This window comes from Oryzias latipes, chromosome 17 (assembly GCF_002234675.1).
Source record: "Oryzias latipes chromosome 17, ASM223467v1".
In the NCBI taxonomy this organism is placed as follows: Eukaryota; Metazoa; Chordata; class Actinopteri; order Beloniformes; family Adrianichthyidae; genus Oryzias; species Oryzias latipes.
The window spans coordinates 10,824,815-10,851,351 of record NC_019875.2 but is presented as its reverse complement, the minus strand read 5'-3'; the positions used below and the strand labels follow the sequence as shown (position 1 = coordinate 10,851,351).

Genomic DNA, 26,537 nt, shown 5'->3' with positions numbered 1-26,537 from the left:
ATAAAAGCTCCTAAAAGCTGGAGAAGCCCTCCACTGGGGACCCGGCACGCAACAGGGATGACAGATGATGGCAGGAAGAAGGTTCTCTCTGTATTTAAACAGGCATGTCCTGTGGCGTATGTAGCAGGATGTTCGATTGGCCGTTCTGCATGTCAGTTAAGTGACAGACTTCACAGTGAGGATGATTATTCACTGACATTGCTATTTGAAAATATATATGGGGATCTATCGTCACATCCTTGTGATTGACACAATGAGCACCCCTGCTCTAGACCTGATGCTTGGCAGCTCTAGACTACCAATATATTTACTGTCTCTCCATCTGAACCATCGCAGTCTAGTCCCTCTGACTTAACCTCCAAAACCTCTAACGTGTGCTGTCCTTCTGGTGTACTCATTCCTGATCCTATTCACTCTGCTCTCTCCCAATGACAACCTCAGCATCCTCATCTCTGCTACCTCCAGCTCTGCCTCCTGTCTTTTCCTCAGCGCCACTTTTCTGGAGGCCAAACAACACAGCTGGTCTCACCACAGTTTTCTGCACCTTTCCTTTCATTTGAGCTGAAACTCTTCTATCTCACATCACACCTGGCCCTTTTCTCCACCCATTCCAACCTGCCTGCACTCGCTTCTTCCTTTCTTTCCTTCCTTCCTTTCCACACTCTCCAATACTCTGGACCAGGGGTCACCAACCTTTTTGAAACTGAGGGCTATTTCATGGGCACCAAGTGGTATGAAGGGCGCCACTAAAAACCTCCTAGCCCCCCCCCCCCCCCCCAAAAAAAAAACAACAACAAACAAACAAAAGAAAAACAACACAATTTGAGGACTTCCTTTTGTGTGCCCTCTTTTTATTTGCTCATTTTACACGCAAAAACATACATGAATTTTCTAGACTCGTATTACGGGGGGGGGGGGGGGGGGGGGGGTCAAACTCAGTTGCAGAAGGAGCCTAAATTCAAAACAGACTTTAGGTTGCAGCCGAACAAGATAAATATTTATTGAACACACTAAAGCTAAACTTTTAAAACTTTAGAACTTTAACTTAATTTTAACTTTTTAAACCTAAATGTAAATAAAAACAGACAGGAATATTAATCCTCACATTAATGGATTACTCAACCACCTCAACCTATTCTCAAAATCTTTACATTACATGAATCATAAGAATGTCCAGAAATTGTGTAATTTATTTGATCCATTTAAACTTTTGTAATAGACCCTTACTTTTGAATATTTTTTAAGTTATATTTGTTTACATATTTGGGTTTTCTTTGTCTACCTTTATCTCAGAATTAATATTGTTGTCATTGACAGACATGCCGTGGTTGTTTGTTGAATATTTGCTTCAATAAAAAAAAAAGATTTTTTTTCGGTGCTTTCCCTGCGGGCGCACTGGCGCCCGCGGGCACAGGGTTGGTGACCCCTGCTCTGGACTGTTAACCCTAGATACATCAAATCCTCCCACTTCTTTATCGCTTCTCCCTGTAACCTCACTCTTCCACTTGGGTCCCTCTCATTCACACATATGTACAGTACTCTGTCTTGCTGCGGTTAACCTTCATTCCTCTCCTTTCCTGGGCAAACCTCCCATCTCTCTATCTTCTCCTCCATCTCTGTCCTGCTCTCACTACACATCACAATATTGTCTGCAAATATCATAGTTCATGGTGATTCCTGTCTAACCTCATCTTTCAGCCTGACCAACTGCATTTCAAACAGGAAGGGGTTTAGAGCTGGTCCCTGATGTAATCCCACCTCCACTTCTGTCTCCCCTACAGCACACCTCACCACTGTCTTACAGCCCTCATACATGTCCTGGACTGCTCTAACATACTTTTCTTTCACTCCAGACTCTCTGGGCACCCTGTCAAAAGCTTTGTCCAGCTCTACAAAGACACAGTGTAGCTCTCTCTGACCTTCTCTGTACTTTCTGTCAACACCTTCAAAGCAAATATTGCATCTGTATTGCTCTTTGTTTTGCCTTGAAACCATATTTGGGCTTAGTCTTGCTTCAATTGCTCTTTCATATAACTCATCAGCTTTTTTTCTCTGTAGTTGCAACAACTCTGCACATCTCCCTTATTCTTAAAAATGGGCACCATCACACTTCTCTTCCATTTTTCAGGCATTTTCTCACCACCTAAGATCCTGTTGAACAACCCAGTCAAAAAACTCTACTCCCATCTCTCCTACAGACTTCCATACCTCCACAGGTATATCATCAGGCCTTTCCACTCTTTATCCTCTTCAATGTCCCCCTCACTTCACCCTTAATAATCTTTGTTACTTCCTACTCCACAACAGTCATGTCTTCTATTCTATATTCTCTCTCTTAGGCCAAATCAGAAATCATCCCTTACCTTTCTGGCTCATCTCTATATCTTCAATTGTTGGAGCATTTGGAGCTATAGCAGTGTCCCAAATTTTTTTTAAGGGGTAGTTGTAGTCACTTAAGCTGGGTATTCCTTCGCCGGTGGGATGATCCGTGTTGTACTTGTGACGAGAGGAGAAACGCATTTCTTTGCGTGGGTGTGCTCTGAAGCGCATTCGTTTACATTGAAATGTAGGTGATGTTTTTTTTTCTTCTTGTGTGACTTTTTAAAGTTATAAAACCAATGTTATTTATTTTCCAAGGACTAGCAGCTATGCGCTAACGTAGATGTCTGGTTACCATTCATGATGTCATCAAGTGGTAGTGATTTGAAGACACGATCCATATCTCTTTGCTTGGAAGGATAAATGGGTTGGGGAGTATCCATAGGGGAAGGCAATGAATTCAGATTCTGCCGTATTGTCTTCATTCATCAACTCTTTAAAGTATTCTTTACATCTTTCCATTGCAGTACTGACATTTGTCAATATGTTACCATCCCAATCTTTAATCACCCTAACTTGCTGCAGGTACTTCCCATCCCGGTCTCTCTGCTTTGCTAATATGTATAGGTCACTATCGCCCTCTTTGTTTGGCCTTTGACACCTCTACTTTCATCTTTCGTTACATCTCCCTGTACTTCTGTCCATTCTCCTCAGTCCTCTCAGTGTCCCACTTCTTCTTAGCTTGCACCTTACTCCGTATAGACTCCTGCACCTCCTCATTCCACCACCAAGTCTCCTTATCAAATTTCTTCCCTGATGACACACCAATGACATTCCTACCTGTCTCCCTGATCACATTAGCTGTAGTTATCCGCTCATCTGGGAGTACCTCCTGACCACCCAGTCATGCAACATTCTTCTTTTTCCAATATCCACCAGTTTGTCCTCTTCTCTGCCTTTGCCCTTTCTTTCTTCATCTTTTTCATCACCGGTCATCATACACACCACCATTCTATGCTGTTTGGAAACACTCTCGCCTACCACTACTTTGCGATCACTGATTTCCTTCGGGTTACACCGTCTACACAAGATGTAGTTTATCTATGTGCTTTTACCTCCACTCCTATAGGTCCTGTCTCTTCTCAAAAAAGTATTCACTATAGCCATTTCTATCTTTTTTGCAAAATCAACCACCATCTGTCCGTCTACGTTCCTCTCCTGGATACCAAACTTGCTCCATCACTTCCTTATCACCTCTGTTTTCTGCATCAACATGTTTATTGAAATCTCCGCCAATGACAAGTCTCTCACTTCTAGGGATGGTCATCATCGCTTCATCAAGGTCCAACTAGAATTTCTCCTTCTCCTCCAGCTCCCATTTTTCCTGTCGGGCATACCCACTAACAACATTAAACATCACACTTTCCATTTCTATCTTCAGACTCATCACTCTTTCTGACACTCTTTTGACCTCTGAAACACTCCTAGCCACCCCTTCTTTAAGATAGTTCCTACCCCAATTTTCTTCCTATGTCCACTATGATATAACAACTTAAACCCTGCTCCTAAGCTTTTAGTAACTCTCTACATTTTCCTGTCATAGCCACATTCAAAGTCCCTACTTTCAGTCCAACACTCATGACTTTCCTCTTCTTTCTCTTCCTACGAATGTGTCTTTCTCCTGTCCTGTTCGACCAATGTTGTTTTTGTTTGCCTTTCACTATATCCCTTAAGGGGTCATCACAACAAATCAGGTGGTTTGGGCAGGGCTGGATGCCCTTCCAACACAACCCTGTATTCACCGGCCCCTGTCGGTGAACAGCACCAATAGCGGACGTTGTTAATCCGGGCCTCAACCGATCTGGTATGGATATTGTAGATCTGATTTGCATATTTGGTTTGGTAAAGATTTTTTACGTCGGATTCCCTACCTGACAAAACTCTTTGTATTTATCCGGGCTTGGGACCGGAACAATGAGACCCTGACTTGGACCTCCTCGTGGATACAATATGACGTTTTCTAAGAAAAGACCAAATTGAGTTAGAAAAAAACTGATTTTCTTTTTAATCCAGCTTTACTAAGTCAGAATGTGCAGCTGTTATATCAAACTGTTTTGTGTCATATCCTGGTCTCATTTTTGTATTAAAAGAATCCCATAATGAGCTGTCTCATGACTCAAGATATTGTAGTAATGGTCACAGACTGGTGGGGGTGCTGCAAGTTTGTATGACAATGTGCAGCTTGTGTTTTGGTCGTTTGAAGCTTCACTATAGAGTAAGTAGTAGATAAAAGAAAACAGTGAACTGAAACAGGTTTATCAGCTGGTTCATGAGTTCCCACCTTTTTTTTAACCTACTACTTGGTGGAATTTAACTCGATAAATGAGAATATCTATACAGTAAGCTGATTGTGTGATGGTTTGACAGTGGGTGACCACTGACTGTATAAGAGAACTGGACAGAGTGTGACGTCACCCATAGAAAATGGCTTACTTCTAGCTCAAACCAAATGAAGTCAATTCAGTCGCTTATTTTTATTTTTACCATATACACGCTGCCATGTTGGAGCCAGACATCAGTATGCAGTGAGTCATTTTATCTACTGAACCACGCTTACCAATCAGAAGTGAGCTTGTTAGAAGACTACACCCCTGCCACTTGAAAGCAGACTCAGGAGAATCTGTCAAACGCTTCAAACATTAAACGTGTGACGACATACTTTTATTGAAGCATCTGATTGGTAAGTTTATAAATTGAATAACCTTTTCTACAGAAAAATATAATGAAAATAGGATTAGAAAGAAGAAAGAAGATGTTAATAAAGGAATCAGAGCAAGAATGGTTATTCTTCAAGTATGATGACTGAAGAATAGTTGTCTATTTCTCTATAAAAGTCGATGGGATTTTAGCGTCTTGGAAGTGACGGATACTTCCTGTTTGAATGCGACATTCGTCACTCAGTCCAGTTTTCATACAGTCAATGTGGGTGACACAAAATAGCTTGATCTTCAAACCTACCAGTAAAACCTAAGAATTTTTGCTTTCTGGAAGAAAATCTTGGTGAACCTCTATGTTTAAAACCAGCAGGACATTAGGGGTAGTGACAGTAATAGGAAGTGAGACCCAACAGTTAAACAATTGGTTTCTTCTAATAAAATATTTTCGTCAGCCTCTGCGGTTATGAGAGACCACATAAATGGAGAAGAAACAAACAAAGCTTAAAAAGAAAGCTTGTTATTGTTCCATCTGTGCTTCACTGGGTTGAAACCTGGTCTTAGTTCATCTGAAACATAAAGTCTGGACCTGTTCTTGAAGGGTTGAACGTTAGTCAAAGCTGATGTCCGAGGTCTGATGTTTGGCTCTACCTGCTCTCTGATGGATGTGTCTGTCTAGTTAAACAAGGAAAACAATTGTCAATATTGTAAATATGCATCTTGAAGAAAAGTAAAAATGAAACTTACAATAAAACCAAAACAAAGAACTGTCTTGATTTGCTGTCATTATTTTGTTTTATATGTCATGTTACAACATCATTATCAAATATATAAAAGAAATTCTTGAGTGAGTACTAAAAGTTGAAGTATGCTGAAACACTAAAGGAAATGAAAAGACTAAAATACTTTATATAATACATTTTTAAAAATAACTTTGAAATGACATAGAACACAAAAAAAGTGGAAGAAAACTGTAGTAAATTATTAAATATTGACTGCAAAAATGGACAAAATACCTGAAAAAAAGGTAAAATTCTCTAAATTCGACTAAATACACTATAGTGTTATTCCTATTTTCGTATTTTTTAACCTATACAAGGTTAAAAAAAACAAGAAAATTGTCTTAAAAGGGTTAAATAATGACAACAAACTAAAAAGTTCCTGGTACCAATTATTTTATCACTTACTCAAGACAAGTACCATACAAAAAATAAAAACAGGGAAAGGGCCTCTTATTTAATGAACAATTAATAGTTTATAATATGCATAGCTAAAACTTTCCTGAAGTTTTTATTTGTTTCTAAGGAGCATCAGTTTTTTCTCCAAAATATTTAAAAAAAAAAAAGAAAAGGAAAGAAAAGCAAACAACATATAGAAATCCTAATGGTTTTGAAACTAAAATAGAGATAGCTGAAAATGTGCAAAATTATAATTTATAGCCAGAAAGGACCCACAAGCGAATTCACTGTAAATACGGGTCGTGTCTCATTCGCCAAACGTTCAGTTGTATTGCTTCAAAATAAAATAATTTTCAGTACGTCTTTTATTATGAAGAAGTGCATCCTGAAGCGTCACTTCCGGTCTTGTGTAAACAGGCAAGATGGCAGCATACCGTGCGGTCCTGGCCGTCCTCCGCCGGACTCAGAGTGGGATTTTTGGTTCGGCGGGACTCAGGTGAGTTCGTGTCCTTTAACCCACCCTAACTGAGTGGAGAATTCCGTCAGTGGGAGCCGTCAGCCGCTCTCAGAGTCTGCTCGATAGCTGCGGCTTTCTCTGCCGCGCGCCTTAAACTTGAGGACGTGGTGCGTTCAGGTGTCCTCTGATTTGACAGCGTCAGCTCAAACAGGTTTTACCGGCATTTCTTTCACTATTATATCATTAAAAACACTCCCAGTTTAAATTAGATCAGGGGACAAATTAATAAGAATACATATTGTTGCTGTATTACACTGGATTAAGAGTGAGAAGAGGTGCATAAACCAGCTGATGATAATGATAACCAGATCCCTGAAGACTGTCATGTGACCAAAGCAAAACATAAAATCTGAAATGGGAAAAAAATCTGTATTAAAATGTAGATAAATAAACGTATTATTACCTCAGATCAGTTTGTACAGACACAATACATACAGATTACTACAGATATTACAACAGATCAGGCATGTTTCAAAGCTAAATATGGGTGCATGAATATCTGATGTCAGATGTTGATGACCATAATCATTCTAAAATTAGGCTTATGAGACAGATCTTTAATTCTGTCATCTACTGTTAATCAGACAATCAGGACAGCTCTGCCTGCTTTTGTCATGCATAGATATTTTTCTCTTCTCCAGGCGGCGCTCCATTGCTGTTCAGAGCTTCTCTGTGACATCACAACCTGAGGCAGGAGCCAGCTCCAGATGCTTGATAGCGCAGAGCAGACATGGACACTTCAGGAGAAACGTCCAGACAGGAGCAGGAGTTCTGTGGGCAGCAGTCGGTGAGTTCGGTCAGACTAAAGTCTCAAAAACTGCACGTGTATTTCTTCTTTGTGCTGACTGTGTGTGCACACGCACAGCCTTCTCCCTGTTCAGCAGCTCTGAGGAAAACAAACGGGATGAAGCTCAGAAGAAGGAGGATGAGATGATCTTGTTGTTGAAGAAAGCAAAGGTACCATAAGCCGGGCTGAAACAGAAGCAGGAACTCCTGCATGTTGCACGTGCACAGTGCACAGTGCACGGTGCAGAGACGGAGAGTCACCTGTAGAGGAACAGGTTTACGATGGAGCGGCTGTGGCATTGTTACAGTAATGTTGTAGTGTTTTGTTGCAGCGAAGTAAAGATATTTTTACTGTTTGTACTCGTACACAGCTCAGCATCCACCGTGGTCAGATGCAGGCCGCCTCCTCCTTTCTGCACCAGGCTGTCGCTCTGGCTCATCAGACCCACAACACACAGGCCATCATCTACACCTATAGCCAGGTGAGCTCTCACCTGTCCAGGCAGGAGCTGTCATGCAGCTTAACAATGCAGTCTACCACCACATTATTGGTTTACGTGACTCAGATTTGTTTTGCTTTTCAGATGGCCAATCTTGCCTACGTTCAGGGTCAGCTGGAGAATGTGAGTATTGGCTCATTGCAGCATAGTCACAACCGTTTGTGGAAGTGGTTAAACTGTAACATGTTTGTCATTTTTATCAGATACATTCCTTCACTTTATGTGAAGCTGGGTTTGTCTTTTAGGAGTAACTCTTATTCCTGCACATCATTATCTCTTTTTAGATATCCTGCAGCTCTCAGCTGTCAGCTGACATCTTCATCTGTGCTCCTCTTCCTCTCAGGCAGAGAAACTCTTCAAAGCCGCCATGAGCTTCATGCTGTCAGGAGGAACTCCAGAGGTGAGTCGTGCCGGCGCCTCATTTGTATTTGAACGGAACAGCTGCAGTCTCACAGCTGACTCTGCCTCCAGGACGACAACGCCGTCATCGAGATGTCTCTGAAACTGGCCACCATCTATGCTGAGAGGAACAAGTGAGAGGCGGGCCAACTGATTTATCTGGGTGGAAGTTCAGAGTTTTCTGACCTGAGTTTGTCGTTTTTTGAGGGCTGAGCTTGCTGAACATGGTTTCAAGTTCTGCACAGAATCTCTGGAGGCTAAACTGGAGAAACACAAAGAGCTTCCAGCAGAAAAGCAGACAGGTGAGATACTGACAGGTGACAATTCAGTGTTAGAAATAAGGGACAACCTGGCAAGTAAACTTGGTTGTCCTCCCCAATTTTTGGTTGTCCTTCGATACCAATATTCAACAGCAACGAAACCTACTCAGATGTCAGTACTTACATCTTTATTTCTTCTATACATCTAATATCAACTGCCTCTTATGATGGACATTTAAAAAACTCTTTAAATATTAAAAACAAACATTTGACTAAATATTGAAGCATCTGGTTACACAAAGTATTGCCAAAAAATTGAAAACAAAATCCTTTTGTGTGTTTTTGGAGACCTCTAGCGGTCGCACCAGGTATTGTTCAACACGTATTTGAAAACCGGTAATCTTTATTGAAAAGTACAGATGTAGAAACAAAGGATTCGCTTGCATGCATGCACTTCGTTTGTCAGTGGAAAGAATTTGCTGCATAGGTCTCAATTCAGAGTTTGCCAAATAATAACCATTGAAACTTGAAAAATAGTCGAAAAATACCAAAATGTTGAACAAAAGATCAGGTTGTCACATGGACAACCATCAGGTTCATTTGGTTGTCCTCCGTGAAATCTGGTTGTCTCGGACAACCGGATAACCGCTTATGTCAAACGCTGAAATTAGGTCAGGAAAGTTCTGGTAAGCCAGATTGTTTTTTAGCAAGTTCTGACCCAAGCCTTTTCAAAGGAAGAACAATATCGTTATTCAATTCAATTCAGACTAAACTAAACTAGATCCCCCTTCATTATCATGAGGTCTGTTTATTTTAGCAATAACCCACTACCTAAAAACAATGACTGCAATTTTACTCAAAAGACAACTTTGTCTCCAGTTTTTATTCAGGTGAAGCTGTGAGGTCTTTTTTTTGCCTCTTAGTCTGTTTTGGGGCATCACATATGATCACATCTCCCCTTTTTTAGCCTCACTACACTGGCTTCCTATTCATATTAGAATTCATTTTAAGATTCTTTTATTTGTTTTAAAATCCTTTCATGGTTTGCCGCCTCGTTATCTCAATGGGCTCCTGCAGCCTTAAGCCCCCTCCTAGGTCTGCACAACAAATCGCAAATGTATTGTTATCACGATATCAAGCTGTGCAATACGCACATCAGAAAAGACGGGGAAAATTGCAATAAATGGTTACCTTTAATGTGCTAAAACAATCATATGGAAACTTGAAGTATTTAACGTATAAAAAAAATCCTTTTGACTAATTGGATGGACGACTTCTATGCTAGATGCCCGCCTCCTATGTAGACGAGGGTCATTTAGAGTGTAATTTAAGTTATGTTATTATTTCAATAAAACTGTTGCAATTAAATGGAAATGATGGATTTGGTTGTTTTACTATTTTTTCATGTAATATTATTTCATCATAATAATATTTATTATTTATAATAATAATATTAATCATCATTAATATCGCAAATTGCGAGTTTTCCTAATATTGGCCTACCCCTTCTCAATCCTCTTAGATCAGCTGCTTCTAGAATGACTGAAAGCAAAAGTCAAACTCATAGAGGACCAAGGTTTTTGCAGCTCCAACACTCTGGAACAATTCATGTTAGACAGACAACATAACTGCCTGTTTTAAGTGCTCTCTAAAAAGCCACTTTTTAAACTTGGCTTTTAATACACAGTACAGAGGTTATCCCTCTTTCTTTTATCTCACCACGTTTTAATGAATTCTCTTTCATGAACTGTTAGTGATGAGTTTTATTTTAACAGTGTAACCTTAGAAGCTTTTCTTTAAATCTGTTTTATTCAATCCTTTTGTTCGTTTTTATCTCTGTCACTGGACAGCACTTTGGGTCTGTGTGGACAATATAAGTGCTTTACAAATAAAGTCTATTATTATAATTATTATTATAATCATGAGGATGGTGGAAGCATGATTAGTGTGGAGGAGGAGGAGGAGGGGGGGGGGGGGGGGGGTTGGAGGAACAGGGCTGGAGCAGAAAATGGTGGAGGCTTGCAGCTTTTATTTTTTGTTTTCCTCATCACTGATGTTGTGGGCAGAGGAGGCGGAAGCTCTAAGGAAGGAGACCCGCCTGCTGCTCGGTCTGTGTTTGGACTCGCGCGCCCGGTACCGAGCATCAAACCTACACCTGAACCACGCCAGAGAGGACTACCAGGGCGCTTTAAACATCTGCCGCCAGGAGCAAGGAGAGACTCATCCACAGGTGAGCGCACCTGAGACTCACAGAGGAAAATGAAACTTTTCTGAACAGTTTGTTTACCTCCCTCCAGACTCTGGTCTTGATGAGTGACCTGGCCACCATCTTGGACCTTCAGGGCCGCCATGATGAGGCGCTGGTTTTGATCCAGCAGGCGGTGGATCTGAGCCGCGCTGCAGGGCACCTGGAGCAACATGTGCTGCTGGGAAACATGGCAGGCATCCTGCTGCACACAGGTGAGCACAGGTGAGCGGGTAAGGAGCCACATCTGCCCTCCGCAGGTCTGATCGGGTTCTGTCTCCTTAGGCCGGCTAGAGGATTCTGTCCGATTCTACCAAGAGGCTCTGAGTCTGGCTCAGCAGGCTGGAGACCAGGAGGCGGTGCACAGTATTCAGGAGGGATTAAAGGAGGTGAAGAAGAGGAGGAGCCAGAGCAAGGATGAGGCTGCTGGGTGACGCCTCTGGGAAAAACTCCTCTCAGTGAACTCTGGATACGGATCGGTCCAGTTCTGTCGGAACCGCTCGCTTTCCTCTTCTTCTGCATGTCCTTGTGTGACCCTGAGGACAGGTTCTGCGTGCAGCCCTGGTTAGAGCGGTCCATGTGGGCCATACACTGGACTGTTGAACAGAACCACAGCAGAACCTGAAGGTCAACGTGTCGCTGCATGGCTTTGTTGTGTGTGTTTGTGTTAATCTGCTGTTGGTGGAGTTGTGAGTCTGCTGCTGTTTACCGTCATCATTCTGCTGTTCTTCTGAGATGTTCTGTAAACACATCAGGACGTTCACCTGTGTCACGCCCTGTGGGAACCTGCACACACACACACACACACACCCACACACCCACACACACACACACACACACACACACACACCTACATGTAAACACACACACACATACACACATGTAAACACACAAACAGGACAGGTGACACAGACAGAGTCAAACTAGTACTTGTGGTCACATGACTCTTTAAAGACAATCCACATATTTTTTCTACTTTAAATTGAATTAAAATATTAGAAAAGTTTGGCCTTTAATCCAAAGCAGCGATTTTTTTAAATGGTTTTTTAACCTAAAAATGATTTTTGATTGAAAAACATAAATATAGAAATATACAAAATTAAATTAGCCTCACAACATAGAAAAGAGAGAATTTTTTTTGCTACTTTTTGGCAAAAAAATAACAATTTTTACTTTTTATTGCAGTTCATTGTTTATTTTCTTATTCTTCAACCCAGCAGCATTTAAAAAACTGAACCATCTCATGTTCCTGATCCAAATGTACGGGGTCAATGCAGCACAACCTCATCAAAACGAGCGCAAACACCCATCTGAGACAGTAAAGAATATACAAATAAAGTTGTGTTTATTTGACAAAGTGTGTGTTGACGAATGACAGCTATTATTTGATGGAGTGATCATCTGATGTCATGAGAAGAAAATCACAACATCGACTCCCAATGTACACAAACAGTAATAAACACTCTAAATGACAGAAAATCCTATGTAAATGCAGAATTGCATCTGAATCCAAGTGTGGGAAAGCAAATAATTACTGTTGTGCTAACGGCTTAATGAAACACACACACCCAGGTGAGCTGTTATAAAGCAGCTGCAGAGCATTCAGCTGTGAATCTGCTGGACGGAAACACGCTGAGCAGGTACGAATGCACACTGACACACAAATCAGAGGGGAGATGGAGAATATTTCACGCCACAAATGGTAATAACTTATCGCAAAACCGCAGCTCCAGTGATGAATAGCAGATCAAGGTCTTTTGCTTTACCTTTTGGAGGGGAAACTGTGACTTTATCAACAGTGCTTGCTGACATGCCTGAAGTAAAGATGGATGCTTGAGTTGGAGGAAGAGCAGAGTTTCTCAAACAACCCTGTGGAAACATCACATTCAGCTTCCGAAACAGAGAAAACCAAAGGCCAAGAAATTGATTTCCCAAATTCTTGCCAACTTTCTAATTTTCTAAATGTCTAATTTCCTAAGTGTCTCCTCACTTTCAGAGAAATCCTACAGAGCAGAACAGAATCTGCTTTAGATGAACAAAAGCTTTAAGACTGGTGATGTTTTCTTCACTCAAGGCTCTGCTGTTTGAGCTCCTGCTGAACTTTAGAACCTCAGACCATGGACCCACACCAAGCCACAGACCTTCAGAGCTCCGATGGACCTGGTGATGTTCTCAGAGGGTCAGCGGTGAGTGTGTGAAGATGTTATGGTGGCTAATGAAAGAAACAGACATCTCAGCTCTGTAAGTCTTAGATCCCTGCTAACAGATTTCCATATGAAGAGTCTTGTTTGGTTTTACTCAAAACTACCGTATTTTGTGAGTGACAACAATGAGGGAATATGAAAAAAAAAAAAACGTCACACATTAGTCCATCTTCTAATTCCCACCATCTTCTCTTCTGCCTTCCTTTTCTGTGAAGAAGCCTTCATCATGAGCCTTTAGCCCTTGTGCTATCTTAGGTGACCCCACTCTTACACTGACGTGTTATTCCTACCATGACAAAGGTGGATAAAGGTGGAAAAATTTCATGTAATCCATGGACACCAGTGAAGATCACAAATCATTAAAGAAAAAAGGTTCAGAGCACTGTCTAGTGGGTCCAGATGACCCAACTCCCAATGTTATAGTGCCCAGGATAGCACAAGGGTTAAAGAAACAGATTTTCCTCATTTCCCGTCCATTTCTTTACTTCTCTCTTTATATGTTGTCAGCAGGCTTCTAACAAAGATCCCAACAAAGTGGTTGAACATCAGGGTTTTCAGCAGATCCTTCATCCTGAAACCCGCAGCCCTCCAGGGAAACATCGGGTTTATGATGAGCAGGACATCAAAGGTGGGAATCCAGAACGGAGTACAGAGAATCCAGAAGGAATTGCATATCTAAGTTAAAGAGACTAATATAGAATTCTGATAATTCCTTAAGACTCATTAACAACTTTTAGAAGCTCCAGAGAAGAATCCTAAATCATTTTGTTTTGTTTTTTGTAGTCCTAATAAAGGCAAGAAATCTATTCTCAAAGGGTTTTCCATAACCTACTCCTTTACCATCTTTGGATGATTCTGGTGATCTTTGGAAGGCATCAACAGTTAAATCTATACATGTTTTTTTAGTCCTGACAGTTTTTCATCCATGTTTTCAATCCAGGTTTTCTTACAATTTTCCTGATGTTCTTGAAAAACGTACATGACAGTAAACTTCCAGGTTCCACTAGTGGATGAACCTGTGGAGACTTCATTCTGAAATGACAGCTGATGCTGAACTTTAAGAAGTTCTGCCATCTGGAAGATTCTCTGCTCCACATCTAGCACAGATAATATTTGTGTATTGTTGTAGATAAATCTTTAAAACATTGGCTTCATCTGGACCAGAACCAGGACACAGCAGTAATTTTGATGTGATTGGGTGGATGTAGTTGGAGGTTCTTAGTTCTTGATTGGTCTTTAAACCCACATTGAGACGCAGTTTTATTTCTTTTACTTGTTCTGTTGTGGCATTTCAGACCACCGCCAGTCCTCGGTTCATGGGCATTATTCCATCTCCAAGCTGCCCCCAGACAGCAGGAAAAAAAAGCACGATGAGATGAGAAAGGATGGCAGACGAGGCTCCGCCTCCAACCTTGAGACCTTCACAAAAGACGACCAAGAGGAAGAGGAGGGGGCCACACCTACCAGGTACTGTATGTAACACCATTCCTGTGTGGATTCTCAAACTTCTCAAAGGTTTTCAACTTTTAACTCCTCCCACATACAGTGACCCACCCACCCGCTCATTCAGTGACAGACAGCTCTCAGCAGATCGGACCAGGACCGGTGTTCCTGCTGATGCTGGCTGCATCAGAGGTCAGTACACAACCTTCATCCAGCACAAACAAACACATTTGCAGACATCGACCCAACAATGCAGATGTACTTTGTCTGACTGCCTTCATCACTGTGGCTGATGTTCTGCTCTGCTGGTGCTGGTCCAAGTTGCTCATGTGAGATGAAGCTGCTGTTGACCCGAACACAATGCTGTCGACCCACACAACCGGCCCACTGCCTCTGTCTATTGTTACTCTGAGAGTGGTTTTGGTTCTGGTCCTGATTGTTACATCAGATCAACATGAAGTCGGTTTCTTCTCTGCTGGTGATCAGGCACTTCAACAGCTGGTTGTTTGATGTTCTGAAGGTGGATCTCAGTGAGTACAAACGCTTATCTACTGCTGCGTTCTCTCTGCAGTACCTGAGCTCACCTGGATGGGAGGGGTCGACCCATGCTGGGGTTTGATGTGTAAACACACAGGGTTACCATGTCTTTGGTTGAGCTCTTCATGGTTTTCAGCCTGAGCAGGTTTTAAAACAGCTGATCATTATGAAATATATTTATTCTTTCTTTTTTAAGTGTTGAATCCCTGCTCTTTATAGGCAAATATCTTTGCTTTATGGCTTAAATACATAAAGACAGTAGGCTACAAGTTTTCTACTAAAATGATTGAATTTTTGATTTCCATCAAATACATATTTTAGAGTTACAGTTAGGGTTAGTCTTTATTTGAAAATGTTTTGGTTTTAAAAAGACCTGAATAACTGAGAGTCTACGTCAGGTAGTTTGTGGTTCTGTGTACTTCTGCTGGCATTTACATTTGACGCAGTAATTACAATGGATTTACATAATCTGTAAATGTGAACTCTGTTTACATTTAGACTTACTGATGTTTAGGCCATGTCCTACTAAGACTAAACACAAAATATATGGATGTGAAAATGTTTTTCTTTTCACTTCTTATGACCTTTTGCTGAAATCATTAACTTTATGTTTAACAGCAGCTTCTATTCAGAAAAAAATCCCAACATTGAGGAATGTGACGCACAACAGGGAGATAAGCTGACTCATTGCTGCGTCGCGATTGGCCGTTTGTGAAGGAATGAAGAGATGATGTGATAGTATCTTGAATCACAGAAGGTGACCTTTTTCCAGAAACCTGAGAGCGGGCTCACCTGCAGAGTGTCTCACCTGTGTGTTTGTGTCTTTAAGATGATCAGATGATTCAGTCTCATCTCTCCTTAATCCTCATGTACTGATGTTCAGTCGAGCCTGAGATTTACTTAGAAGTCAGAAAGTTCCCACAAGAACCTCCATTGTGGGGGTGGGACCTAGAGGTGACAGGCCCTTCAAAGCTGATGGAATAAGAGAAAGGGGGGCGGTGTTGCCTAAAAATGGTTAATGGTTCTAAGATGTAGTATTTTGAATTATGGCTCAAATCCTCTGAACCTAAATCAAGATTGAATCAAGTCAAATCAAGTAATATATTTTTTGTCTTAAAAAATCTCTATTGACGCTTTTAGCCAAAGGCAACAGGTCAAATCAAACTAAAGACTACAGAATTATTTTTACAGATTAGCTTTTTGAAAACAGTCGGACAGACTTGATGCTATTTGTTAGGGATGTAACAATTTATCAATAAGTGATGAATCGATTTATCCAATCAGATTGATCTCTTTGAGTTGTTAATTAAGTCAAATCGTAACGACCGAAACATTTAAGAATTTAATTCAAAATGAAATAAATCGATCTATGATTGATATTGAAAAAGAACATTTTGATTGAGGCATAGTAACGTAAAAATGAACAAGTGGCAATAATTCTAGTTCACTTGTTTGTTTGTTCATTTATTTCATTTATATTTGATTATCTACAAGGAATGGAAAACTTCACCTGCTCTGTTCAGTATCAGGTATTTATCTCTGAGTCACATTGGTGGAATTATTGGCTAAAGATGTCCTGGATTGATATTAGGTCAGTAAATCGAATTGTTAAAAATGAATAAATATCAAATATGAAACGGATGAGCAACCGCAAATTATGATATGAATAGAATCGTCATTAAAATGAATCGTAACACTCATTATGCATAACAGTCTGTACCCGCCGGTTAACCGGACTGCAGACAAACTGTTTTCTGTTCTGTTACAACCCGACCTTATTAAACACACAACCAAATATTCACAACAGCACCTGTAACAGCAAAACTTACTCTGTCTGTGTTTAGGCTTCATTTTTATACAGATGTATCTGAATTTGCTGCTTCTATTTGCATCTTTTGATATGTTGATCTTAAGATATTGTTCTTTTTATTGATTGTTTTTCCTGTTCTTAAACATTTTGTTTGTTATTTACATGCAGCAGAATCGGACTTTGTTTTATGGAAAGGTCAGGTCAATGCTGCTCTGCTTTGTTTCCTTGGTCCTGGTCCAGTCAGATGGGATGAGGTCTCAGCGGCTCGATGTAACGTGTTGAGGCAGAACTCCAGAGAACCACCCCTCCATGCCTCCAAAAACCCAGGATCAAACCGCTCAAACCAACACCTGTCATCTTGTTCGCCTCATGAGGTAGGTGGTATTGAAAGACCTTTTATGAGATCTTGACTAGATCTTCATGACCAGAACATCTCAGAATAGCACTGCATCCTTCATCGGGACATGTCTCGTCTTCCATTCACGAGGATTGATCTTTACACGGGAACTTCAATATCACTGATAAAATGCTAAATATTGAGATTATCAGTAGTTCAAAATAAATCCTTTTTTTTATTCAAAAAGTAATTGTGGAAATGTTTTTTCTACCGGTAAGTCTGTGAGTTTTTCCTTCTCTGAAAACTGCTTTTCTCTAAAGATAGTCTGACTGTTTTAGGACGTTTTACTCAGCAAAGATGGATATCTCTCTTGACTTCCTTTAAGTTGTAAAAAATAAATGTAATGCTGTGGAATAAGGGACTTTGGAGTCCAAGGAAAGGTTAATGTGTTTCCAAGAGTGATGTTCAAGCTGGTTCCTACTTCTTGGAGCTGAGTAGAACTTGAATCCGACTCAGACTTGAAAGTCCCAAAGAGAGAGTAATGATAAAGAGCACTAAGCTTCACGGGAACAAAAAGAGCCGGCGTAGCTGAAGAAGGCGGGTGAGAGTTCAGGTGGTCTGGTGGGAACAGAATGACGTGGTCGTCCCTGATGGAGGTCAAGAAAGACGAGCCCAAAAGTCTGATCCAGTTAATCTGAGTGGTTTTGTCAGCAGGTGGGAAAATGGGCTCTGAGTAGGGAGATGAAGAGCCAGCTGGGGGCGTCAGGTAAAATCTGGGCTCGGCTTCATCTTTGGGACATTTGGTTTTGGTCTTCGTGATGATGGGTTTAGAATTGAAGAGCCAACAGAACAAGGTAGAGCTGTGGACGGCTTTGCCTGGAGTCACTTTTCTTCTTTCTGGATTCTAAACTTTGAGCTCATTTGCAACCATTTTATCCACATACATATTCTGATGTGTTCTTCTGTTCTTTCTTTCTTTCAATCAACATGTGATCTTCATAGCGGGAGGTGCGGTACAGCTTGATGAAGGCTTGGAGCTGCAGAGGCGTCCTCTGTCATGACAAATGTCTCTGTTTTAGGTGTTTGTGGAGCTGAAAGAGCTGGTGATTGACCAGAACCACGATCTGCAGTGGAGGGAGACGGCTCGATGGTTCAGGTTTGAGGAGGAGATGGAGGAGGAGGACACAGAGTGCTGGGGGAGGCCTCAAGTCAGCTGCCTGTCCTTTCACTCTCTGCTCCAACTCCGAAAAGCCATCTCCCATGGTGAGGAGACCCAGTGAAGACCTTCACGTTGTTGTTTCTGCTCCTTTGAATCAAACAGGATCAGTGGATAGTTCTGCACATTTGTGATGATGATGGTGGTGTTGTGGTTTCAGGTGCAGTGCTTCTTGATCTGAAGCAGAGGACTCTGCCTGGTATTGCTCAGCAGGTGGTGGAGCAGTTGGTCCTCTCAGATCAGATCAAAGCTGAAGACAGAGAGAAGCTGCTGAGAGTTCTGCTGCTGCGACACAGGTCCACATGTCCTCACATTCTTCTGATCAACAGAATTTTTCAGTTTCTACTCAATAAACAGGTTTCTTCTTCTCTCACCAGCCATCCTAGTGATGAAAAGGACAAAAGCTTCTTTAGCAGAAACATCTCTGCAGCTGCTATGGTGTCTGTGATGGACAGACTCAACAACCAATCAGAACTCTGCTGCCAGAAAGAAAATCCGCAGCTTGGGAACTCCAGACCAGAGATGCAGCTGATGGAGAGGATCTCAGCACGAGCTGAGGCCACTTTGGTGCTTGTAGGTACGCAGCAAATCCAAGCAAACGCAAAATCAGATTCAGATTTCATGGAAAGGATGTCAAATTGAATTATCTGTACCCTCCCCTGAAAAAACAATGAAAAAGCCCAAACAAAACACAGTGTATTAAGTTAAAAACAGGAAATCACAAAAATGAAAAGAAACTGTTCCCACATTCCTCTTCAGAAAGGCTGAATTTGCTCCATGTATTGTAACATCTTTGAGGTCGTTTGGTTCTTTGACTGCTCCTGCAGGTAGTGTGGGGTTTCTGGACCAGCCTTCCATGGCCTTTGTGAGGCTGCAGGAGGCAGTTCTGCTAGATTCTGTGCTGGAGGTTCCGGTCCCTGTAAAGTTTCTCTTCCTCCTGCTGGGCCCACCCTCTGCCAACATTGACTACCATCAGACTGGACGTTCAATCTCAATGCTTATGTCAGACAAAGTGAGTCCCTCCAGAAAATGTCTTTCATAATCTGAAACAGGAGCATCATTGGTGGCCAGATAAAGATTCTGTGGTGTTTCAGCATTTCCATGAGACCGCATACCACACAGAAGATCGGCAGGACCTGCTGACAGCCATCAACAGTTTCCTGGAGTGCAGCATAGTCCTTCCTCCCTCTGAGATCAGTGGAGAAATGTTGATCCACTCATCTGAAATGATGATGAGGAGGGAGAATGAGCAGAACAACAAGCTTCAGGAGAAACAAGACCAAATTCATGAAGATGTTGGTGAGTCTGAGCTTCTCATTGGTTTTAATAGCTGAACAGTGGTAATTTAGTCTGATTCATAAGACTGCAATTATTTTTAGCTACATCCCCTTTAAAGTCCCAAATAACCAACAAGGTAGAAAAAAAATTTAGACAAGAAATTTTAAATTGGAAAACATAAAGTCACAACTATTGCCTGTCATCGTGTAATCTCCTTTGTTTTATTCCTGAATCATTTTTGTTTAAAAATCCCCAAAGTACAATTTTACAGGAGAGGGCTTAACCCACAGCCCTGTGGAGTGCCAGTGCTCAGCATGTTCAAAGATGAACCGGTATTGACTATTTAAACAGTTTTTAGGTGATGTGTAAGAAAATTGTTTGTGCTGACTTTGGCTGTTGGGAGGGAAAAAAGATGTTTGGTAGGGACCCAGTGTTTTACCATCAAAGTTTATAGTTAAATGTATAAAAAAAATGCATTAATCACATACAGTTAATGTTACTTCTTCCCTTTTGATGGTTTGGCATAAAAGGTGGCATTCTCTTCCAGATTCCCTTGTTGTCTCCAAATCCAGTGATGATCCTCTCAAGCGCTCGGGCCGTCTTTTTGGCGGTCTGATCAAAGACGTGACGCGGCGCTACCCTCAGTACCGCAGTGACATCCGGGATGCTCTTAACCCTCAGTGCATGGCTGCTATCATCTTCATCTTTTTTGCTGCTCTGTCTCCTGCCATCACCTTTGGTGGACTTCTCGGTAACAATCCCCCTTAAAAAATGTAGACATGAACTCAAGAATGAGACGTTGTCCAGGAAATTTTACAACTCTGATCTCTGTCCATGATGCAGGTGAGAAAACAGAAGGTCTGATCGGCGTATCTGAGCTGATAGTAGCCACATCAGTTTATGGCATAGTGTTCAGTTTGCTGGGGGCTCAACCTCTGCTGATTATCGGTTTCTCTGGACCTCTGCTGGTTTTTGAAGAGGCATTCTACAACGTGAGTTTACTGGTCAAAAAACTAGAGTTGTGTCTCTGCATTGTGTGTCTCCCCCGTCATGTTGTGGTGCCTCACACAGCCCCGTCCTGCCTGCATGACCTGTAACATACCACTGTCCTGTTCCTTGCAGTTCTGTCGAGACAATGGCATTGAGTACCTGACCGGCAGGGTCTGGATCGGGTTTTGGTTGGTGCTCATTGTTATCCTGACCGTGGCTTTTGAAGGAAGCATTCTGGTTCGCTTTGTTTCCCGCTTCACTCAGGAGATCTTCTCCTTCCTCATTTCGCTCATCTTTATCTATGAGACATTTGCTAAACTGGTCAAGGTAAGTTCAAAGACCTCAACCATGTTGTTTGTAAAACAAATGATAGGAAAAAAAAACTATTTTTCTCCTAGCTTTAATATTAGACTTTATTATTAACTTAAACAAAATGTGAAGACAAATGCAGAAAATGACTTTTTCCTTTTTTAGATGTGTATTATTTCTTAATAATACAGATATGTTTATATCTCCTAGATCTTTAAAGAGCACCCACTCAGAGGCTGCCAACCTGAAAACACCACAGAATTGTCATCTTTAAGCAACTCCACTGTGGCTGCAGAGAAGGTTGTCGGAGAACCGAACACAGCTCTGCTGTCTTTGGTGCTCATGGCGGGAACATATTTTATCGCTTTCTATCTGCGCATGTTCAAGAACAGCTCCTTCTTCCCTGGAAGGGTCAGTACATCCAGACTTTGACTCCATTTTAGTTTAGACTGAAGTAACTGATGTACATGAGCATGTATAGAGACGATTAGATTAGAAGGACCATTCACACAGTTTGGATAAACTTAAAGAACCTGAGGTGGTGATGAAGTTGGTACCACAAGCTTTATTGACCTTCAGAGGTCCAAAGAGAATGCATATTGTATAACTTATGGTACCGTATGTGTCCCTGTCCAGTAGAACCCTCCAGGGTTTTGTGTGAGGGTCTGGATCTCTGTTTTTCTTTCTGCGCCGGCTGATCATTAAAGATGTGACTTTATGTGTCTTAGCTCCGGCGAGTCATTGGAGACTTTGGCGTTCCAATTGCAATCCTCATCATGGTGCTGGTAGACTACAGTGTAGAGGACACCTACACCCAGGTCAGTTTAAAGGTCATGCACAGAAGCACACGGATATGCTGAGACTGATCTGACAGTCGGACTCCTCCTACTTACAGAAGCTGAATGTGCCCAGTGGATTGTCAGTTTCCACTCCAGAGAAAAGAGGGTGGTTCATCTCTCCTTTGGGTTCCGATGGACAGTTTCCTGTTTGGATGATGGGAGCCAGCATCCTGCCGGCCATCCTTGTTTTTATTCTCGTCTTCATGGAGTCGCAGATCACAGCGTACAACTTTTTTCTCTTCATAGAAAACTTACTGAGTTTAATGTGGGCTTGTCCCTCCTGTTGGTGCTGATCTGCACAGGATGTAACACACAAAATTGACTATTGGTCTGATTGACAACAACTTTTTGTTTGATAGGCAAACTTGTTCATAAGGAACTTTTATTAAAATCGAATCTTTTAGAAACAAAGAAGTAGAAACATCTTCCTCAATGATTCTTTGTGAACAAGTTAAAAAAAGTCATAGCCAAAACCTTCCAAGTGAAAACTAATCCCTCCTGTCGTGTAACTGCTTACAGCCTCCTCATAATGAACAGCAGAAGCTCTACTTTCAGCCTTAAAAGAGTAGAATCTGTTTTGCTCTCACTTTGTCAATAACACTGAGATTGTTTGTACATTTCCTACAGGCTCATCGTCAGTAAGAAGGAGAGGATGCTGGTGAAGGGGACCGGTTTTCACATGGACCTCCTGATCATTGTGGTGACAGGTGGGATCTCTGCCCTGTTTGGATTGCCGTGGTTATCGGCCGCCACCGTTCGATCCGTCACTCACACCAACGCCCTGACAGTCATGAGGAAATCTGTCACCCCTGGAGACAAGCCATGTATCCAGGAGGTCAAGGAGCAGAGGGTGACGGGCTTTGTGGTGGCTGTTTTAGTAGGTATGGTGAGGGTGTACCTTCTTAATCTCATGAGCTGCTGCTTTCTTTTCGCCCTCTGATCTCTTCTCTCCTCCACCAGGTCTGTCCATCACCATCGGGGAGGTTCTCCGTCAGATCCCTCTGGCAGTGCTGTTTGGGATTTTCCTCTACATGGGTGTGATGTCACTGAACGGGATCCAGCTTACAGAGAGACTCATCCTGCTGCTGATGCCACCAAAGTACCACCCTGACCTCAACTACGTCCGCAAGGTAAGAGAGGAACAAAAATGTATTTAACTGGAACAGACTGGCGTTTTGTAAATTGTTTTGAATTTTGAAGAAATCGTTTATTGGTAAATGGTAAATGGCGTATACTTATATAGCGCCTTTCTTCCTACAAGGACAAAGCACTTTACAGTCACAGACCCATTCACCCAGTCACACATTCACTCACACATTCACACACTGGTGGCAGCTCCGCTGCCAAACACAGGCGCCCGCCTACCACCAGAGGCAAGGTGGGGTTCAGTGTCTTGCCCAAGGACACTTTGATTCATGGGCGTGCAAGGCGGGAATCGAACCTGCAATCTTACGATCATGGGTCGACTGCCCTACCGCTGCACCACGGCCGTTTATTCACAGCGTTATCTGCGGTTCTCCTCAGTGTTCTGTGTTAAGCTGTTGTCATCCCAACACTTGAGTTTAAAACACTGAACTCTGCAGCATAAACAGTATTTAGTGATCACTGCAAAAATCAACAAGAAAAAAAACAGAACATTCAAATATTTTTCATAGGAAGCTTAACTGCAGTTCTGTTGTCTCACCTGTGTTTGCGCCCTGCTACAGGTGCGCACGCTAAGGATGCATCTGTTCACTCTGGTCCAGCTGTTGTGCCTGTCTCTGCTGTGGGTCGTCATGGCGACGGCAGCAGCTGCAGCGTTCCCCTTCATGCTGCTGTTGACCATCCCGCTGAGGAAGCTGCTGCTGCCCCGCATCTTCAGCTGCAGGGAGTTGCAGAGTGTGAGTCCCACCCTCATCTTCATCACAACATCACTGAAAGATGTCTTCAGGATGAGGATCGGTCACTGACAGAACCATCATCATTTGTCGTGATGAAAATAGCAGTAAAACAAAATTTAATAATTTCTACATGCAGATATTCTAAAAGCACAAGGAAATAATCTATATCGGATATAAAAAACCCTGGAAGCTGCTTCTACACAGGAAACATTCTAGATAAACCTCATCTCAGAAAATATAACTTAGCCAAAACGTGAAAATGAGAAAAATCCACCATGACATTCATTAATTGACAAGACAGAAAATATTACACATGATTAAGAAGAAATTAACAACAAATTTAAAGAATTTTACAAGTATTGAAGCTCACAGATGAATCCATCTAACTCTGCATAAACTAATTTCTCATTGAGGGTCAAGTTTCAAACCTGGACTCATTGATCTCTCCTCTGAACTTCATGATCTCTCTTCTCCTCTCACTGTTGCTGTAAACTAAAACACACTGATGCCATAAAAAGCCAGAAAATGAGACAAACAAAGACTCACATATTTAGTCAGCTTTTTAATGTATTTTTCCTCCTCATTGAAGGTAGGTTTTAAAAAACAAGAATCAAAGTAGGAGAAACAGGAAAATAAAACCTAAAAAATATCAAAATATAAAAAAAAATGAAGGTGGAAACACAAAAAGGTATGCAAAGACTTTTTAAAAAAAGTACTTTTCTAGTTTTATGTTAAGCCTAATTGGTGAGTAGCTTCCCTTTTATTTAGTATATGTTTTTGTTGCAATCTATTTAATCCATTAAGTTCTTGGTGTGGATAGAAAAAAGTAAAATAAAGGAAGTTTCTGTTCTGCACGGACATATTTATGCAGCTCTTCTAGGACAAATGCCTCAAGTCAAATTCTTCAGATGAAGGAAGAGAAGCAGAAAGAGAGTCAAAGGAAATGATGTGAGATGACCAGAACACACAAAACATGTTGGTGTGTCTCCATATAAAGTAAAAAGTTAACATTTAGGCACGTTTGTTACAACCTGCATTTGCTTCAGTATTTTAGGTTGTAAAAGGGATTTTTAAATAATTTTTTAGTTGGTACTGTCCTCCCTTCTTAGAGGGACGGCTCACCGTAAAGATGACATTTTTCACGTTTATTCAGTTCCTGCTTATGCTTCTGTACTGCGGCATGTGCTGCACACGCTGCATCTATGGCTACAGCTTGACTCTGTTAACTAGTTTGACCAGTAACCTTTGACCCTGCAGCTGGATGGTGAAGATGTGGAGCCTCAGCTGGATGAAAAGGAGGGACAGGACGAGTACTCACAGCTGCAGATGCCTGTGTAGCCCTGCATGATGAGATGAGTGGATCACAAAGTGTAAAAACTTGAAATCTGTCTGCAGATCTGAGATTGTTCAGCTTCTCCACCTTGATAAAACCTGAATGCCTTGAGACTGATGTCGCTTTTAATATCCTGTTAGTTGTTAATATCCTGAATGATGTCAATAGTTTTGTAGTGATGTCATATCCTGGTCAGGTGATCCTGATCAATCTCAGAGGAGCCTAACATCCTCCTCAAAAAGATAATCAGTTGGTGTTATGGAGCACAGTACTCCTCTCAGATGGTTAATGTCAAAATTTAAAGGCAGGGGGGGGGGGGGGGGGGGTTCATGTTGTGTACACTTTTAAAGACACAAAATTTGAGCTTGATCACATGACACACAGTACCCCAGTGCTCCATTTCACTATGATTAACAATGTCATCATTTGTTTTTTCCCTTTCAAATAATTTTTAATACTATGCAGATGATATAATTTATGTAAAACCATGTCCAAATTAAAGAGTTTCCCAGAGTCAAGGCTCAAAACAAAACAAGTTTTCTATATATATATATATATATATATATATATATATATATATATATATATATATATATATATATATATATATATATATATATATATAAACCTTGTTTTAAATATATTCTTTTATCATATATAAATTATATATATATATATATATATATATATATATATATATATATACATAAACCTTGTTTTAAATATATTCTTTTATCATATATAAATTATTTAATAGAATATAATATCCAAAATAATATTAAATATTATTTTATTGAATTATATAATACATTTCAATAAAATAAATTGATTTTAATGTTTTCAATTGACTTCATCATTGTTTTTCCTGTCTGTTTGTTGATGATTGCTTTGTAAACTTTCTTTTCAAATGTAAAGCACTTTCACAGCCTTGCATCTGAAACAAATAAAGGTTTGTTCCTAGATATAGTTTGTGTGCTTCAATGTTATGGTATGTTCATTCTTCAGCGATATGAAACAGGAATGAAACAGCAAAATGCCAGCACTAGTACTAATCTCATCTGTATGAAAGCATTTGTGTTGCATAATTCATTATAAAAGTCAATACCAGAAATGCTTTTTCATTTTCAAAATTGAAGCTGCATTTCTTGAATCAGAATTAAAAAAAAAGCAATCGACCAAACGGCTTTTTCTTTTTCTTCTTCAACACTGCTCATTCTGTGACTTGATTATAATGATAAAGAAAATAGTATTTGATATTTGATTTTCAAAAAGTTCTATAGAAAATCTGTAGCAAAAATCATTTAGAAATATCTAATTGGACAATCAAAGTGGATTAACAGAAATACTTTTTCATTTTCAGAATGTAATTGCATCAATTGTCTTAAAAATAAAATGAAAAATTAATCCTTCAAAATTCTTTTTCATTTTTTCTTCTTTAACATA

General features: G+C 40.8%; 2 protein-coding genes across 3 annotated transcripts; both read left to right on the top strand.

The window, feature by feature from the left end:
* Positions 1-6,596: 6,596 nt before the first annotated feature.
* ttc19 (tetratricopeptide repeat domain 19) lies at positions 6,597-12,275 on the top strand. Its single transcript, XM_023965686.1, has 11 exons — positions 6,597-6,707; positions 7,370-7,515; positions 7,594-7,685; positions 7,886-7,996; positions 8,099-8,137; positions 8,358-8,414; positions 8,486-8,547; positions 8,621-8,715; positions 10,740-10,903; positions 10,971-11,133; positions 11,204-12,275. Exons 1-11 carry the CDS (start codon positions 6,634-6,636, stop codon positions 11,350-11,352), a joined length of 1,152 nt encoding a protein of 383 aa, XP_023821454.1. The 5' UTR covers positions 6,597-6,633; the 3' UTR covers positions 11,353-12,275.
* A 234-nt stretch (positions 12,276-12,509) lies between these two features.
* Positions 12,510-25,621, top strand: LOC101167237 (anion exchange protein 2). 2 transcript variants are annotated; one of them, XM_020711325.2, is made up of 21 exons: positions 12,510-12,558; positions 12,993-13,104; positions 13,633-13,750; positions 14,418-14,589; positions 14,669-14,757; positions 17,153-17,286; positions 18,329-18,512; positions 18,626-18,761; positions 18,843-19,042; positions 19,293-19,477; positions 19,560-19,764; positions 20,291-20,494; positions 20,587-20,735; positions 20,866-21,060; positions 21,253-21,453; positions 21,771-21,860; positions 21,938-22,104; positions 22,509-22,762; positions 22,842-23,011; positions 23,588-23,761; positions 25,019-25,621. In XM_020711325.2, the coding sequence occupies exons 2-21, from the start codon at positions 13,036-13,038 to the stop codon at positions 25,097-25,099; spliced, it is 3,177 nt and encodes a 1,058-aa protein (XP_020566984.1). In that variant the 5' UTR covers positions 12,510-12,558; positions 12,993-13,035; the 3' UTR covers positions 25,100-25,621. The 2 variants fall into 2 exon arrangements, with proteins under 2 accessions (XP_020566984.1, XP_020566985.1); XM_020711326.2 differs by lacking the exons at positions 12,510-12,558; positions 12,993-13,104; positions 13,633-13,750; ... (1 more) ...; positions 14,669-14,757; positions 17,153-17,286 and adding an exon at positions 17,824-18,103.
* The last annotated feature ends 916 nt before the right edge of the window (positions 25,622-26,537 follow it).